The sequence below is a fragment of the Carcharodon carcharias genome, chromosome 14 (assembly GCF_017639515.1).
Source record: "Carcharodon carcharias isolate sCarCar2 chromosome 14, sCarCar2.pri, whole genome shotgun sequence".
In the NCBI taxonomy this organism is placed as follows: Eukaryota; Metazoa; Chordata; class Chondrichthyes; order Lamniformes; family Lamnidae; genus Carcharodon; species Carcharodon carcharias.
In genome coordinates this window covers 119622531-119640496 of record NC_054480.1, presented here as the reverse complement: position 1 = coordinate 119640496, position 17966 = coordinate 119622531, and the positions used below count along the sequence as shown (strand labels likewise).

The 17966-nt window shown below is 40.2% G+C and overlaps 1 protein-coding gene across 2 annotated transcripts in view; it reads left to right on the top strand.

Annotated features, from left to right (window-relative positions):
* adamts10 (ADAM metallopeptidase with thrombospondin type 1 motif, 10) overlaps positions 1 to 17966 on the top strand; it is a 187651-nt gene that overhangs the window by 147768 nt on the left and 21917 nt on the right. For both annotated transcript variants that reach the window (XM_041205392.1, XM_041205393.1), the window contains 3 exons: positions 3066 to 3146; positions 15382 to 15545; positions 16610 to 16748. In XM_041205392.1, coding sequence (XP_041061326.1) covers positions 3066 to 3146; positions 15382 to 15545; positions 16610 to 16748 — 384 coding nt within the window. The remainder of the gene's footprint in view (positions 1 to 3065; positions 3147 to 15381; positions 15546 to 16609; positions 16749 to 17966) is intronic.

Sequence of the window (17966 nt, the reverse complement as noted above, 5' to 3'; positions counted from 1 at the left end):
CGCTTTGTGTCTCCCTTCCTTTTGAATAAAGAAGTTACATTTGCTATCTTCCAATCTACTGGGACTAGAATCAAGGGTGTTTTGGAAAATGAAAACCAATTCATCAATTATTTCACTAGACAGATCTTTTAGGACCCTTGGGTGAAATCCATCAGGACCCGGGCTCTTGTCAACCGCAGCACCAACAATTTACTCAGCACCACTTCTCTGGTGACTGTAATTTTCCTGACTTCCTTCCCCACTTCCATTTCCTGGCTTATAACTGCTTCTGGGATGTTACTTTATCCTCTATAGTGAAAACTGATATAAAATACCAGTTCAATTCATCTGCCATCTCCTTGTCTTTCATTATCAATCCTCTAGACTCACTTTCTATAGGACCAATGCTCACTTTAATTTTTTTAAATATTTATAAGAGCTCTTACTATCTGTTTTCATATTTCCAGCTTTCTCTCATACTCTAATTTTTCCTCCCTTGTTAGTCTTTTAGTCAAGTTTTGCTGTTCCTTATATTCTGTCCAATCTTCTGACCTTCTGCCTATCTTTGCACAGTTATATGCTTTTTCTTTAAGTTTGATACTATCTTTAACTTTTCTAGTTAACCATGGATGGTCTCTCCGTCCCTTGGACTTTTTCTTACTCGTTGGAATGTATCTATTCTGTGCATTCTAAAATATCCCCCTGAATATTAGCCACTGCATTTCTATTAACCTATCCCTTATCCTAATTTGTCAATTCACTTTAGCCAGTTCAGCTTTCATGCCCCCATAAGTGCCCTTATTTAAGTTTAAAAACTTAGTCTCAGACCCACTCCCCCCTCCATCAAACTGAATGTGAAATTCAATCATATAATGGTTGTTGCTACCTAGGGGCACCTTCACTATGAGATCATTACTTACTCCCATCTCATTGCACAATATCAGGTCTAGTATAGCCTGCTCTCTGGTTGGCCCCAGAACATGATGTTCTAAGAAACTATCTCAAATACACTCAATGTACTCCTCCTCTTGGCCATCTTTGCCCATCTGACTTTCCCAGTCTATATGTAAATTAAAATCTCCTATGATTATCGCTGTGCCTTTCTGACAAGCTCCCATTATTTCTTCCTTTATACTCAACCCTACCATGTGGTTACTGTTAGGGTGCCTGTACACAACTCCCACAAGTGACTTCTTCCCCTTACCATTTCTCATCTCTACCTAAACCGTTTCCACATACTGGTTTCCTGAATTTAAGTCATCCCTCTCTATTGTGCTAATACCATCATTAACTAACAGAGCTGCCCCTCCATCTTTTCTTCGTTTCCTGTCCTTCCTAAATATCCTGTATCCTCCAATATTCAGGTCCCAATCCATATCCTCCCGCAGCCATGTCTCTGTAATGGTTATCAAATCTTAATTATTTATTTCTATGTGTGCTTTCAGTTCATCTGTTTTGTTTCGAATGCTACGTACATTCAGCTACAGAGCTTTTAGCTTTATCCTTTTATTCCTTTTATAACCTCTAGTTTCATCTGTTGATTTACTGTTAGATTTGTACTCTCTATCCCTTCCTGTCACAGTCTGTTTTTCATTTCCTGTAATAATATCTTTTTCTTTTGCCTTGTCTCCACTATTTGCTTTACCACATCTTCCCAAATTTGATCCCTTGCCCCCACTATATAGTTTAAAAGCCTCTCTACTTCCCTAGTTATGCAGCTCGCAAGAACACCCGGTCCCAGCGCGGTTCAGATGTAGACCATCCCAACGGTACAGATCCCACTTTCCCCAATACTGGTGCCAGTGCCCCACAAATCGGAAACCCACTCTCCCACACCAGGCTTTGAGCCACACATACATCTCCCTAATCTGATTTGTCCTATGCTAATTTGCATGTGGCTCAGGTAATAATCCAGAGATTATGACTTCTGGGGTTCTGCTTCTTAATTTGGTACCTAGGTCCTCATATTAACTATCCAGAACCACCTCCTTTGTCCTGCCTAGGTCATTGACACCTGCATGGACCACGATGACTGGGTGCTCCACCTTCCACAGCAAGGTCCTCTCCAGCCCCGAGCATATGTCCCGCATCCTGGTACTGGGCAGGCAACACAGCCATCTGGACTCATGTTCTTTGCTGCAGAGAAAGGGGTCATCCCTCTGGCTATACTATCCCCTACTACCACTACATTCCTTTTTGCTCCCCCCACTGAATGACTTCCTGTACCACTGTGCCATGGCCAGTTAGCTCATCCACCCTGCAGCTCCCCTTCTCATCCAAACAAGCTGAAGAAATCTCAATTCTGTTAGACAATTGCAGAGGTTCATACTCCTGCGCACCTGCCCTCTGAGTTCCCTTACCTGCCTCACTCTCAGTCACACTCTCCTGTCCCTGCCACTGACCAAATCAGAAGAACCTGACCTAAGAGGTGTGACTGCCTCCTGGTACAAAGAATCCAGGTAACTTTCCCCCCTCCCTGATGCAGTGTCTGTAGTTCAGCCTCCAGCTCATAAACCCTGAGCTGAAGCTGCTCAAACTTGAAAACTTGCTGCAGACGTGTTTGCCCTGGATCAGATTGGCATCCAGGTGTGATGGACTCATGCTGGACATGTAATCCTGTCAGGTGAGTTCACTTACTGATAATGCAAGTGTTTCTTTTTTAATTTGTCCCCACATTCATGTTTCCTTTCTGTAAAATTTAGTGTGTATCATTTTAGATTAGGGTTGTAGTGTGTTCCTGTCTTCTATGTGTTGACATAAACCTGTACCTGAGGTGACATTTATTATCCCTCAATTTAGCTTACAGTTGATTGCTTCATCAAGTTATTTACATTACTATGGTGGTATTAATGTGAAGTGAAACCTATCAAGAGTAAATTAATAAGGATGAACTCGAAATAAAAAGAAAATTTTTATCAGACAGGACATGTGATATCAAAATAGAACAGCTGCATCTGAATTCAAGTGGATGTAGCTAACATGTTTGCATTAATAACTATTCTCCAAACAGGGCATAAGGAGACTGAATAATTTATTATTTAGTTGCAAAATCATTATTTTAATCAAAGTTAATATGTCTATTTCAGGTTATGTAGAAATTATCCAGATTCCTAGAGGCTCAGTACACATTGAAATTAAAGAACTAAATGTATCCCAGAATTACCTTGGTAAGTTATGGTCATTGTAAAAGATTATGATGGGGTTTGTAACTGCGCCGAGCAGCCATAATTTTGTGATCATTCCCTTTAATAGCTGGAAAAGTAAGAACTGGTTATCATAAAAGCATAAAAATCAGGTTCATAGAGTACAACCAAGACTGTGTTCCTTAGAGAGGCAATAAATTATAAAATTAAGAATATATTTAAAGAGTAAAGAGAACCTGTGAGTTGTAACGATTTTTCTGTATTGAAACGTTTGCTGATGATTTATATTGTTTATACAAGCTTTTTTTTAATTAAGTATTCATTGAATGTCAAATGATGCAAATGACAGTATGTGTTGTAACGTGGCATTGAGAATATTGTATAATAGCATTTTTAACCAATTCTCTTGCACCCTCCAATCCTTTCCCCTAGCTGCTCAGATCCTGGACAGATGCAGCATGCTCAGCCTGTTAGGTGGATCTGCAACTGAATTTGATGGGCTGGGATTAAGGTAGCTCAGTCAGATCCCCCTATGAAGGTGTGTCCCTATTTGCAGGAAGGTAGGCCCAGAAAGAAGAGAGCAAATATGGCCTGACTACCAGCTTCGCAGCCTTCTGGCTGCTGTTGAAAACAGTAGTCAGTAGCTTCTGGTTGCTAAAATAGACATGGTGCTGCTGAAAAAGAATTGTTCACTCATTAATTGTCAGCATAGCCTTAGTGGGGCCTTTGGCAGCACCTTACATCTTCTCTGGCTTTCTTCAACTGTCCCTCAGTCCATATCTCAATGTTCTGTTTTTACCCTCAATTTTTCCATCAACTGTTGACAGGACAAGGCCATCAGGTCTTCATTTATAATGTCTGTAGAGGTACCGGACCCCATATCCAGGTTGCTCGGGACTTGATGTGTGCCGGATTTGGGAATTTTATGGATTTTGGGTCCTAGACCAAGCATATACTTATAATGCATAAAATAAAGTATGGAAAATAAAGAATTAAAAGGTTTTATTCAAATTGCTACCCAGGGTGCCAGCTTCAAATGTTGTCAATTTTTGCATCCTTCTGGATTTTGGGACACTGGATAAGGAGTTAGGTACCTGTACTTGGCTTTCTTTTTTTCTCTAGCTGTACTTGGCAACCCTTTTGATTCCTGAACTTCTACTCACGATCTAACCCACTCATTTGTCTTTCTGCCCATCCAGCTGATTCTGAGCATCCTCCGCCATACCCACATTTCACATGCTGATAAAAATAACTGAACAATACCTTCTGGTCCACCTTACCTTGCTTCTGGTTCCTTCAGGAGTTCAGACGTATGGCCCACCACAACTTCCTTGGGAACTCTGTTTCTGGACAGCCCCAGCTGACATGAACATAAAATTGAGGTGAAATAGTGAGAAATGACCCTGGCATCATGGGTTACATCTTATTTTGCCTGACCCATGCACCTGAAAAATAGTCATTATTCAACGCAGAAGTCAAGAAAATCAACCCCATTTTTCTAAGAGAGGTTTTTTTCTTCTACATATGTGTATCTATATCATAAATTAAAAATCTTGCATGTACATATTTGCTGTCACCTTTTTCCATTATAAATTTCTAACTGCACATTTATAATGGAAGCTGCTTTTGTAAATCTGTTGTACTATAATTATATCCCCTCTCATTATTTGGCCCTTTTCTATTGCTATGATCAGGTGAGGAGGGGTGAATGGCTCCCCTCTCTTCCTCTCCTTGTTTGACCACAAGAAGTCTTTTTTTGTTTGAAAAGGATATACTTGGCAATTCAGTGAGTACTTAATTGTTTATATACTGTGATCATTAAAGAACCAGTCGGACAGGTTTTCTTGAGTTTAACAAAGAAAAAGGTTAATTTTATTTTCCTTAAATCGATCTAAGTAAAATAATAAAATACACTTTGACTTTCGTACACACACACACACGCACTCAAGTCCACACACACACACACACAATCGAATCCACACACACTCGAATCCACACACACACGCTCACACACACACGCTCACACACACACGCTCACACACACACACTCAAATCCACACACACACACACGCATGCACACACACTCGAATCCACACACACACACACATTCGAATCCCCACACACACACACATAAATACAGATTGCAGAGTGGGACAAGGATAAATTATCCAAATTAGAGTCCATAAAAAGTGAAAAGGGATATACAGTCTATAGTTTGGAGTCTTGGCTGGCTTCAGTGGTCCCACTTCTGGTTTAAAGGCTGATTTGGTTGTTCTCCTGGAGACGGTAATGCTGGGTAGATATTCTCCTAAGAAGTCTCTGTTTGCAGCAGCAACATTCCTGGGTGGTCACAGTCAGCAAACAGGACTTGAAGCTTGCCAGATTGGTTGGAGAGAGAGGGAGACAAGAGGGACCCCCCCAACTTGGGTCGTCTTCTCAGCTTGTTCTCAGTTCCGATGAAAAAAACGTGCTTAATAACATACAAAAGGTTGACTTGTCATGTGACCTTTCTTCTCCAACTGCCGGAAGGTCCCAAATAAGGTCATTGTCCAAGGTTCTCCAAGGATAACTTGATTAGTTCATGAATAGAAAACTATCTTAGCCCAACTGATTAGTCTTAATTGTCTGTCTCCAACAGTTGAATACCTCAGATGATTGCCTTAATGCCTTGTTAATGGGGGAGAAGATGTAAGACATTCACATTCCCCAGGAGGTCAATGTCTTTGGTGGGTTTTGCAGACAGGCTGTCTCCTTTCTAGTTGGATTGGTATGTGGTGTGTATAGTAATACAAAAAGGGGCAGCCATCCTGGCCTGTAATCTCACATCATTTTTAGTCTGCGCTTTAAAAGTTCAATTCAGGTTTCCAGCCGGTGGATTAAGAAATCATTATTTGACATAAAGCACATCTTCATGACACAATTTTGTTTCAGTTCCATTCTCAGATTGAGAACAGTAATGATAAGTGATAATAATTGGGATTTATTTAAATATATCTAATGATAAATTGCATGTTACCTGTTAGAACATGTCAGTCCACTTGAACAGTGTCAATCATGGAATTAAAATGTAGTCACTTTATATCATTATATGCTTTATATATTTCAGGGATTTGTTTAGTAGAGGCGTGTAATTTATTTAGAATATACATATGCCACATCATTGATCATTGGCCAAGGTTGAGGCTAGGCAGAAATAACTGCATATCTTTTACTGGTTGCAGAAGTTGGGGCCAAAGCAACTGGCAAGCAAGGGCCAAAGACTATTAAATAGTAAAAGGTTCAGTAATGTGCTATAGGGAAGACCAAGGCTCATGATAAGCGATCTAGGGAATCAGAGATAGGGAAGGCTGAGGGCCTGAGAAAGTGAGAGCTTGATTTCTCATGAGAAAGACTGAGATACTGAAATAAGGAGCAGGCCTGCAAGACTGTAGTAACATGTTGAGCCTGTGACTAAGGTCAGGAAAAGAAGCTGTCATGGTAACTGAAAGAGAAGTGACTTCTTTTTCACAATACTCTGATTGATTCTTTTGTGAGTGATGTTTGGAATTGGAAATAAGACTGTAATCCATCAAAACCAGTCGAAACATTAAACTGATAAGAAAGATGAGAATTGATAGCTCAGCACTGATTAACAACAGCAAAATTCAGCTGCAACCAGGGGGTAAAGGATCAAAAGTCCATAATTCACCCTACAGACAGAAAGGAACATAAAACTTTAAACAGTCCAGATCCTTACAGAATCTATCAATCATCTATTAATGTGCAGGAAGATATGATGCAGCTAAACTCTGATGGCAATTATCAATCACATTTCCAGAAAAGCCAGAGATGCCCCTGCCTCAAACAAGATTTTTTTCTCCTGCCTTCTCCTACTGTTTATTCTACCTCCTTGACAGTATCTACTCCTCAAGATATTCTCCCTTTTGAACCTAAGGAACAAGGTAGTGTGGCTCATGACTTGCTGTGATTTAACTATTAGGTCTACTTGCTACACAAGCTGGAAGTATCGTTAGTGCTGTTGAATTTATCATTCCTGGGGCATGGCTGGCAAAGCTGGCATTTATTGGGACTCCTCAGTTGCCCCAAAGATGCTGATAGTGTCCTAGGCCCAACCATTTTCAGCTGCTTCCTCAATGACCTTCCCTCCATCATAAGGTCAGAAGAGGGAATGTTTGCTGATGATTGCACATGTTCAGCACCATTCGCAGCTCCTCAGATACTGAAGCAGTCTGTATCCATATGCAGCAACACCTGGACAATATTCAGGCTTGGGTTGATAAGAGTCTAGTGACACTTGTGCCATACAAGTACCAAATAAAAAGAATCTAACCTTCTCCCCTTGATGTTCAATGGCATTACCATTGTTGAATCCCCTACTAGCAGCATTCTAGGGGTTACCATTGGCCAGAAACTGAACTGGACCAGCCATATACATACAGCGTCTATAATAGCAGGTCAGAGGCTGGGAATGAGGTGGGTAACTCACCTCCTGACTCCCTAAAGCCTATCCATCATCTACAAGGCACAAGTGCCTGGATGACTGCAGTTCCAGCAACACTCAAGAAGCTCAACCATACAGAACAAAGCAACCCACTTAGTTTGCTCCCCACCCACCAACCTAAACATTCACTCCCTCCACCAACGATGTTTAGTGGCAGCAGTGTTTACTATATACAAGATCCACTGCTGCAACTAACCAAGGCTCCTTCAAGAACGCCTTCCAAATTCTTGACCTCTACCACCTAGACAGGCAGATGTATGTGAAGCCCACCACCTGCAAGTTCCCCTCCAAGCCACAAAGCATTCTGATTTGGAATTATATCGCCATTCCTTTATTGTTGCTGGATCAAAATCCTGGAACTCCCTTCATAATAGCACTGTGAGTGTACCTACACCTCCTTTATATCGTTTTGATATAACTATGTCTCTTACAAGATCACTTCAGAGGGCATTTGTAAATCAGTGCCTTAACTCATGACACTCCAACAGCTTCATGATTACTGTGACTGATACCAGCTTTCTGTTTCCAGTTCTTTTTTAATTGAATTCAAATTCCATGACTTTGGTGGGATTTTAACTCGCGTGTTCTGGATTATTTGTTCAAGGCTTTGGCTTGCTAGTCCGGTAACATAACCAGCTCACAGTGCATTATGATGATTTAGTGAGTTAGGAATCTGGTCCCAATTAATCAGGTAGAAAAGTTGGCAAAGAGGTGAACTAAGGAAAACCTTCAAACATGAGATGGATAGATATATTCATAGATGGCAGAAAGCAAATTATAAGGAGTTAACAATAATAAAAACAAAGTGAAAGAGAAGAGTAAAAGGACCAATGGAGAATATATGAAAAACTGGCAAGTAATGTAGAAAGGAAAGAGCATGGCCCATATATTAAAAATAAAAGAATAACTAATTAGGGGATAAGACTGCCCTGAGAATATGGATGATGTCTAATTGTAGATGATGAAGGTATGGCAGAGATATTTTAAATATATACATTTTTTTACAAATTATGATGGATGTGGAAACATAGGTCGATATTGAACAATTGTTGGAGGTAACTTTAGGAAAAGAATTGAATCTGAAAAAAAAAAGCAGAGTTATACTAGGGGACCAGAGATTTGATAATATGGCATCTCTATTCAACATGGAAAAGAAGTATAAAACCCTGCTGTACCAGGTCTGAATAGCTGGATAAACTGCAAGTATTAAATATCCCTAGTAGCTTACAAACAGCCAAGGCCACTAATCCATATTTTAGTCTTATCTCATCTCTTGTTTTGAAGATTACTATCCTCCAATTTAATTTTCCTTTACATAGAATTTTGGAAAATTATAATCTACCTTTGTTATTTCTCCCCTACCTTCCTAGTTTACCCTTCTTTCCCTTACTGAGTGGAGCTATTATAGCCACGCACCTAGCATCTTCCCAATTCTTTTCCCAATCTGATCTTAAAGCAACCTCTTAACAATGAACACTCACATATTTAAGCAAATCCCTGAAGGCATCTAAGACAAGGCCCGCATGAGGTCTGGGAGACTTTTTGAAGTGTTAAAGAATCTCATTTGATACTTGGAATGCCCAGCAAGAATTGACCAAATAATTATTGTCTGAGGTATAATTCACAATATGGTTCTCAAAAGAAGAGTTTCCCTGGAAATTAATGAGAAGCAAAAGGAAGTTGGTATGTAGGAAGGTTTGAATAAACAATCACTGCTCCAGAGGACGCTGATGCATCAGGCAATAACTTTATCAGCTTTAGTATGACTTAGATTCTGCACCAATCTTGTCATCTCTGCCTGGCCATCAAGAGCAGAAGTGAACATCACGCATCCAAAAATAGTAAATAAAATTAATACTGGAAGGATTCAGTGAAGAAATGTGTATTGTGTAAAACAGTGACTGTCCATCTATGTCAAACATGATGTGTAATGGTATGATTACCTTCTGTGACGTGATGCCCTGTCTTGTGTTTTATACTATGAATTACTTTTACATGTTCTACTTATGAGCAGTGTAAGTGTAGAGGCAGATTGCAGGCAGCTTTGGCATCATGTTGAAGACAAACCACTCCCGCAAAGAGAAACAGCCAGCATTTGTTACCTAGGCAACATTCCAAAGCCACAATGGCTGTCCCATACACTTCTTACTTTACCATGTTTATTTGCATGGATCCTGTCTAGTATGTGTCATTAAGTAATTCTCCTGCATTTAGATCTGATTCATGCAGCTTGGCATCCTTGCAAAGACCATGTCATTCCCACATGCTACAGATCAATAGGTGGAATGAAACAGGATTTTTTAAACTCACCTAAGAACATGCAGCTGAGCAGTTGTGTTTATGTTTTCTTCCTGTTCTAGCTGAACAGTTTTGAACAGTTTCCTGTGCTATCTGTTTCCTGTACCTTTTAAGCTCAATCCATATGCCACACATCTTCAATCTGGCTTCTTTATACCAAAAGGCAAGTTTTGTTTCTTTTTTCAAAAATATACTTCAATCATAACATTTGCAGAAGTACACTCTATGGCAGTTCAAATTTGACTTTACAAAAAGTGCAATACAGATTAGTTTCTTCAAATAGAATACATGAGTTGCCTCACTACATTTGTCATTACAGGTTATATTTACAATGTACATTTACATTTCACATCAAATATTCTCTGCTGCATACAGCCTGAGAGGGTTTACACAGCTTACAGTCCGTTGGTATACTATGGTTGCTGGGAGTCTTTAAACTGTGGCCTTTCCCCAATGAGCCGTTGCGGCTGCTGCACAAAGCTTTTGTGTGTCTCACAGCAAGTCTTTGCACTAGAAAACTAGTAGGTTTCGGGCAGACCAAACCGAGTTGTTGGTCCTCCTGTAGCAGTCGGTGCTTATCTCAATGTATGTCCCAGGGAACAGCCCTTAGTGGCCTCCGTTCTGCATTTTAGAGCTGCTAGGGAAGAGCGTCAACAACAACTGCTGCACCTCTTTCTAGACCTGCTTTGCAAAGGCACATTCCATTGCAGCCACCTTGAGGGCAGTGTGGAGGGGCATTGGGCAAAATATTTCCACCGGCTTACATGGGCGGGCCCAACATGCCAACATGCAAAATGATGCGCGATGACATCAGGCATGTGTCCCAACATCATCGTGCGTCATTTAGATATTTCATTCAGCCGGCTATTAAGGCCATTAGAAAAACAATTAAAGTTGTTAGCCATGCTGTCTGTCCAACCTTAAGGTTGGCGGGCAGGCTAGGAGCCCAAGTAGCCTTCGCATTTTTCAGGAAAGCTCATCCACGGTGGGATGAGGTTTCCTGAAGGTTTTATAAATTAATTAATTACATTTTGCAAAATTCACAAATATGTCCCAGTTCATGTGACACTGTTACATGATGGGACTTTTAAAAAAATGTTTTTCCTCCTTTATTAAAACGTTTCACTATCAACTTAATCTCCCTGAGGCAGCTCCGTGCCTCAGGGAGATTTCCGCGCTCTTTCATGCGCATGCCTTAATTGGCCCAGCCACGTAAAATAGCGACGTGCAGCCGATTGCGGGCAGTGATCAGTTCTGCCCCCACTCCCGCCCAGCCCGCCAACATAGGTAAGATGCAGCCCATTGAGATTTCAGGTATGCAGGAAGGGTCTGACAGGGAATGCCTATCCCACCATTAGCCAAGCTACGCTTTGGTGCTCGTTTGAAAGTTCTGGCAATAAGGCATTTTGTCAAATGGCTTTGACAGTCTGTTCAGGGAATCATCCGACAGGATCCACTATGTCCTTTTCCCGCAGGGCCTCAAAGACATTGCATGTGGACCAGTGCCTGATTTGACTTGTGGTCAAAGGTGATTTTCTGCACAAACGCTTCCTTGAAGGATAGGTGGTACGGCACTGTCCAGCTGACTAGAGTGTTCTGCAGCAACGTGGCCAGACCCATCAACACCAGGGTCAGATAGAAATTTAGCACGTAGTTTTCCTTTTATTCTTTCATGGGATGTGGTTATCACTGGCAAAATCAACATTGTTGTGCATTTCGAATTGAGAAGGTGATGGTGAGCTCCTTCTTGAACTGACACAGTCCATGTGGTGCCCAGAGTGCTGTTAGGAAGGGAGTTCCAGGATTTTGATCCAGTAACATTGAAGGAACGGCGATATATTTCCAAATCAAGATGGTGAGCGGCTTGGATGGGAATTTCCAGGTGGTGGTGTTCCCATGCATCTGCTGCCCTTGTCCTTTGAGATGGTAGTGGCTGAAAGTTTAGAAGGTGCTGTCTAAGGAGCCTTGGTGCATTCCTGCAGTGCATTTTGTAGATGGTATACACTGCTGCCACTGTGCATTGGTGGTGGAGGGAGTGAATGTTTGGGGATGTGGTGCTAATCAAGCGGGCTGCTTTGTCCTGGATGATGTCAAGCTCCTTGCGTATTATTGGAACTGCACTCATCCAGGCAAGTGGGGAGTATTCCATCACACTCCTGACTTGTGCTTTGCAGATGGTGGACAGGCTTTGAGGAGTCAGGAAGTAGGTTGTTCGTCACAGAATTCCACGCCTCTGACCTGCTCTTGTAGCCATAGTATTTATAAGGCTAGTCCAGTTCAGTTTCTGGTCAATGGTAACCCCCAAGATGTTGATAGTGGGCGATGCAGCAATGGTAATACCATTGAAGATCAAGGCAATTTTGCTATTCTTTAAATCATTCAGAAGTTTAATAACTATTGTCTATACTCTGCTCCAGATCGTTAACAAATAGAAATGGAACTGGCACTAAATCTTGGGGCAGACCACTGGTACTAAACCCCCAAAAAGGAACTACTCCATTTAAAATCATTCTTTACTTACAATCCTTTCGCAAGTTTGCAATCCAGATCACCATATCACCTTGTGCACCTTAAAACCTAATATTTGTGCTCACTCCCTCAAGTGACAGCTTATTGAAAACCCAAGAAGATGATATCTGCTGGATTCCCAAATTCACCAATCGAGTGACGAGTTCAAAAAAACTGAATCAGCTTTTTCAAACATGATCTCCGTTTTATCAAGTGGTGTAGGGTACCCTCATCAAAATCAAATGTTCTGTAGGCATCCATCCATCTCAGGAGATGATGGACTGAGCCTGGGATGATGTCACTTCTGGATTGAACATTGTCTGTTGTGGCTGTAGAGGCCAATTTGTGAGTGGCAGTCCCTTCCACAGCTGGCACGGATGACTGGCATTGGCCCAGGGTTGGCTGATGTTTTTTCCTTCTGTTGGGCTCTCTTTTCTGCCATCTGATCATTTGTTTTGTCCTCTGCATTTTCACATCTTTCTGACTGCTTGTCTGCAGGCATTCGGGTCAGCGGCAAAGGCTTCCCATGCATCAACTCCAATCCTGGTCAAGTTGGTCTCTTTTTCCAACACCCTTGCATTGCAGAGGTGGCAACCTATTAGCCTTGTGCTGGTAGCAAACTTGTCATAGCTTGTCTTTGGGAATGTGGCCACCATTTATTCATCTCATATGACCCAGCCAACGGAGTTACCGTTGACTCAAGAGGGCAAACATGCCGAGAATCCCTGCACACTGGTGTGCTTCCGTATTCAGTACTCTCTCCTGCCAGGAGATCCCCAGTATTCACCTCAGGCAGTGGAACTGGAAGAGAATTCAGCCACTTTCCTTGGCTTGCATAAGTTGTCCTTGCTTTGCTACTGTTAAAGAGGGTGCTGAGAAAACAAGCCTGGTATATACAGAGCTTTGTATTTTCAGTTAGTTTTCTGCTGTTCCACACTCACCTTCTGAACTTTGACGTCATTTCAAATGTTCTCATGATCATTAAGAGAAGAGTAATAGAAGCATCATCAATTAATGATGCTTCCATTACATTTCTCACCACAGAAGTTAAATACACAAGTCTTATTTCTCAGGTTCGTCCTGCACTTTTCCCATTCTGAATGAATTATTAAAGGTATTTAGTACTCTTACTTTAGTGCATTGGAATAAATTAAATCTGGCCTTGGTGCATTTTCCACCTTGAGTTACTTTATTTTAGCTTGCACTGACTCCTTTGTGATGTTTTAGCAATGTAATTAAGATTCAATTTTATGTTCTGTACAGCCTTTTCACAGTTAGAGTATCTGTGTGACTCTTGTGCTATGGTCTTGTCACTGCTCTAGTCACTCAACAACAGTCCTATCTGGCCTCTGACTTCAAACTTAAGCTCTAAGTGCTTTTCTACTAGTTAGACTATTTTCCAATATCTTCCTTTTCAAATGTATTTTAGCTTCTCCTTTTGTTCTTATCATTTTTATCCATCTTATACCAGCCCTTTTGTGAAATATTGCTCAATTTACAAGCCTTAAAATACCTCTTATTGAGTGTAAGTTATTGAATTAATTTAATGTGGAGCCATTGCTGTCTTCTCTCATATTCTCTTCTTTCTCAGAAATATGTAAGGATTCATAACCTTTCATAACTTTTAAGACATTCCATCTTCACACAGCCACCTTTCCATCTACCATTTTACATTTGCTTGGTATCTCTTCATTCTTGTAAACTAAACTATTTGAAAAGATAGTTCAAAAATTAACTTGCTGAAGCTTCACACTTTAAACCTTACAGTAGAGTGATCCAAAGGTGCTCTGTTACCTCTAAGTCACCTATCATCTATGGCTCATTGTTGAACATGAAATCCAGAATATTGGCATACATTTTCAATGTGTCACCCAGATGTAAAACTGGTGCTGTGGATCAGTAAGCTGCTATTGAAGCCATCCAATCTTCATTTCCATTTGGCCAATCCACAACACCAGTTTTATATCTGGCCAACAAGCTCAAAATATATCCCATTAAATCTTCTAGTACTTGTTCCTACATGCTGAATGATGAAGTAATTAGAGCATCAGCAAATGCCTCTTGAGGGCCTCTCATCTTTTGTGCTTGTCCCTCATTTGTCCAACTTTATAAGTGAAGAATTGAAATGTTTCAGCACCACTACTTTCTATTAATTAGTTGCCTTAGATTTGATTACACAGCTGCAAATAGATTTCTTTCCCATGCTTGACTTGACGGAGCAGAATCCTGGAAAAACTCCAATGTTTCTAGTAAGCATAGTCAGAGCCCCTGTGTTTCCCTCTCCACTTACAATATCCCCTGGCTCCACTACTTTTATTCCTTTCGTAACAGAAGCACCTACTCTATCTTCTGTGGACAATGTCAACTGAGGTGTGTTAAGTTCTGACCCATCCTCAAAACCAAGAAATGCTTTTGTGAGGGCTGTTGGTCCAGGATTTTTAGTAGCAGCATACAGCTGTAGTTCTCTCAATTCATTCCTAATGCTTCTATGGAATCTCTTAATAAAGTCTTCAAATGATTTAGTGTAATTTTCACCCTGATTTCATTATTTTGTAGCAAACCAAAAGAAGAGTTGTATTAAAATTTATATCAATTTGGTCTCCTGCTGGAAAGTGCTTGGTTGTTAATCACAGCAGGTTGTAGTTCACCTGGGTAAAAATGTGTTTGTGGGATGATGACAGAATTGGGCTTAGTTGTGATACCTTACCATGGTCAAATAACATGCATACTTTCAATGTCTATCTTCAGATGAGGAACAAGGCAGAGGTAATCAGTGACATTATATCCTATTCGGGAAATAGGGGGAGACGACTGGTGGGATTGGCAGGGCAGAAGATGATGGAGTTATATTCAGTCACTGTTGTATTTTAGGAGTGTAAGACAGTGGCTTTCAACCAACTAATAGAATGCATATTGAGACATTTTTTAATTAATATTAAATTTCCTTTTAAGCACTGAAGTCTGATGGTGAAGAATACTTTATTAATGGTGGCTGGTCCATAGATACACCACAGCGGTTTGACATTGCTGGAACTGCTTTCCACTATAAGAGGCCCGATGATGAGCCAGAGTGTCTAGAAGCATTGGGACCTACCAATGCAAGTCTCTTTCTTATGGTAATCATTTCTTTCTATTGAATTTTTATTATTAATAGTTTAAGTAAGACAGGTGAATTTTAACGGATACATGAGCTATTTAGTAAAGTTAATTAACCGCAACAGGTTCTTAGTCACCTTGGTAAAATGCAAATAAGTAAACTTAGAAGTACAACAAATTCCATCAATGTTTCATTAAACATTTCAAATGTATCTCATTTAGGAATAAATTTAAATTATCCTACCTATTAGTGTGGGTCTTGTAGTTGTAGTGTTCATGTTGTGTAAATGTTGGGGTAGAGTTTCGGTTTTGGGAACAATTGGGAAATTGTGGCCAAAATGGGCCCAAAATTGCATTTGTTGAGTTAAGTTCAAGTTTCCGTTAAAATGCATAATCGCAAAGATAAAAATTTCCTTGGCCCAGCATGATGAAATGTAATCATTTTTACTTTCCATTATAAAAAATACTTGTGAATGCATTTATGAGTGGTAACTTGGGGCAGTTTTATTAATAAAGCTGAAAATGGTTCAGAGCAGACAATAACGATTTTAAATGAGGGTCCAGTTGTCCAGCTGTCCTCCAGCTGTGAGTAACCTGGTTTAAAATGACTGAAAATGACTTAAAATAATCATGCTGAATCATTTACAGGTTTCATTGGTGAATACTTTTCAGTTTCATAGTAAATTAAATATTTTTCACATATAAAAGCTTTTAAAATCTGTCCCTGAATACCTATATAGCAAAGAAAATGAAGGTAATTTGAAGGGCAGAGCAAATGGTAGAAACTCGCAAAAAGCCAAATGGTTCACCACTGTCCTTCATGAAATGGATCCTTCCAATGTTATGTGGGACTTCAGGTGTTCCATACAGAATTGCTCCTGTTGTTGATGGGGAATGTGATGCATCAAGCAAGTAGTGTGGCAGTCAATTGTTTTACACAGTGATGACATATCTTGGAAGTTAGGTGTCTTGAGTATTAAAATAAATTAAATCTGGAGAAGGTAATGATTGTTTTGATTTAATAAGTATCCAAACAACCAAAAATACAGAATTTGCCTTACATTATTTTTCATTTTTCATCCAGGTGCTGGTACAAGAGGAAAATCAGAGTATTCATTACAAGTTTAATGCACCCATCACACACACAGTCAGTGGTGACACACAGGCAAGCTATGAATGGCAATATTTTCCATGGTCCAAGTGCACTGCAATATGTGCAGGAGGTACGAAGTAGCAAGATATGAACACTAATGATGACTAGAGAATGTCAAGTATATTTTGCTTATGACCATGAATAGCTATTCTGGGATGAACGCATTTTTTAAAATGTCTGGACATATTCCTTTTGCCTTTGAGGACAGGTGCCTGCTTATGAATATATGTGGCTTCTAGCAAGCATAAATGCATTGTGAGCCTGACTGATAATCTTAAATTGGTTGTGAGTGTAATTCTTAGCACACTCAGGATTGTTCAGCAAGTGCTGCCCCATCATGGAACAACATCAAACGTTAGACATGGATGGAGTTTTGCAAGCGTGGACTGGTTGTGTCTGGTAAATACTTCCCTACTGCGAACAGCCGATGGGCCATGCTGTTTGATATGATCCACCAGTTATTGGGATGTAATGGCCTACATACCTGGCATTGCACCGGCACTGAAATTCATATACCACATATCTCATTTAATTTTATTGGACATTTGATTCTTGGTTCACTCATGCAATGAGTCCATTCATGTCAATAAATATGTTAACAATTTTTGTGACAATAAATCGGAGTTAGGAATTAGAATCGCTGCTTCATCGAGAATAAGGAATTAACAAATAGCTTTTCTGACCAACAACAAATCAAAGTCAAGATGGTATTATAATTCGACTGGTGTCTTTTTCAACGAAGGGCATGAGTTCAGAATTTCCTAGGAGCTGCTCCGAAAATATTCTGGGCCGTGTGGCCTTTTGACTGAATAGCTTGAAACGTGTCTTCTAGCTTTTCTTCAAATAACTTTGGAAAACAACTGAGCAGAAACTACTAAAAGTTGAAGAAAGATACTCCATCAGTACATAAGAACATAAGAAATAGGAACAGAAGTAGGCCATTCGGCCCCTCAAGCCTGCCCCACCATTCAATAAGATCATGGCTCATCTGCCCCAGGCCTCAACTCCTCTTTTGTGTCAGCCCCTCATAGCCCTCAACTTCCTGATATTTCAAAAATCTATCTACCTCCTCTTTAAGTGACTGAAAGTGACAGTGACAGACAGCTGACTGAATAGTATTGACACATCATTGAAAATGGGGTAAACAGCACAATCCAATTCAGCTCATAACATCACAATCCTGGGAAAACATGTTAAATCCAATCTGAAAAAGGCTAATTCTTTTGAGTAAAACATTAATGGAGGCATTAAACAACATGATAATTCAATTAAAAAGTTTAATCTTGTT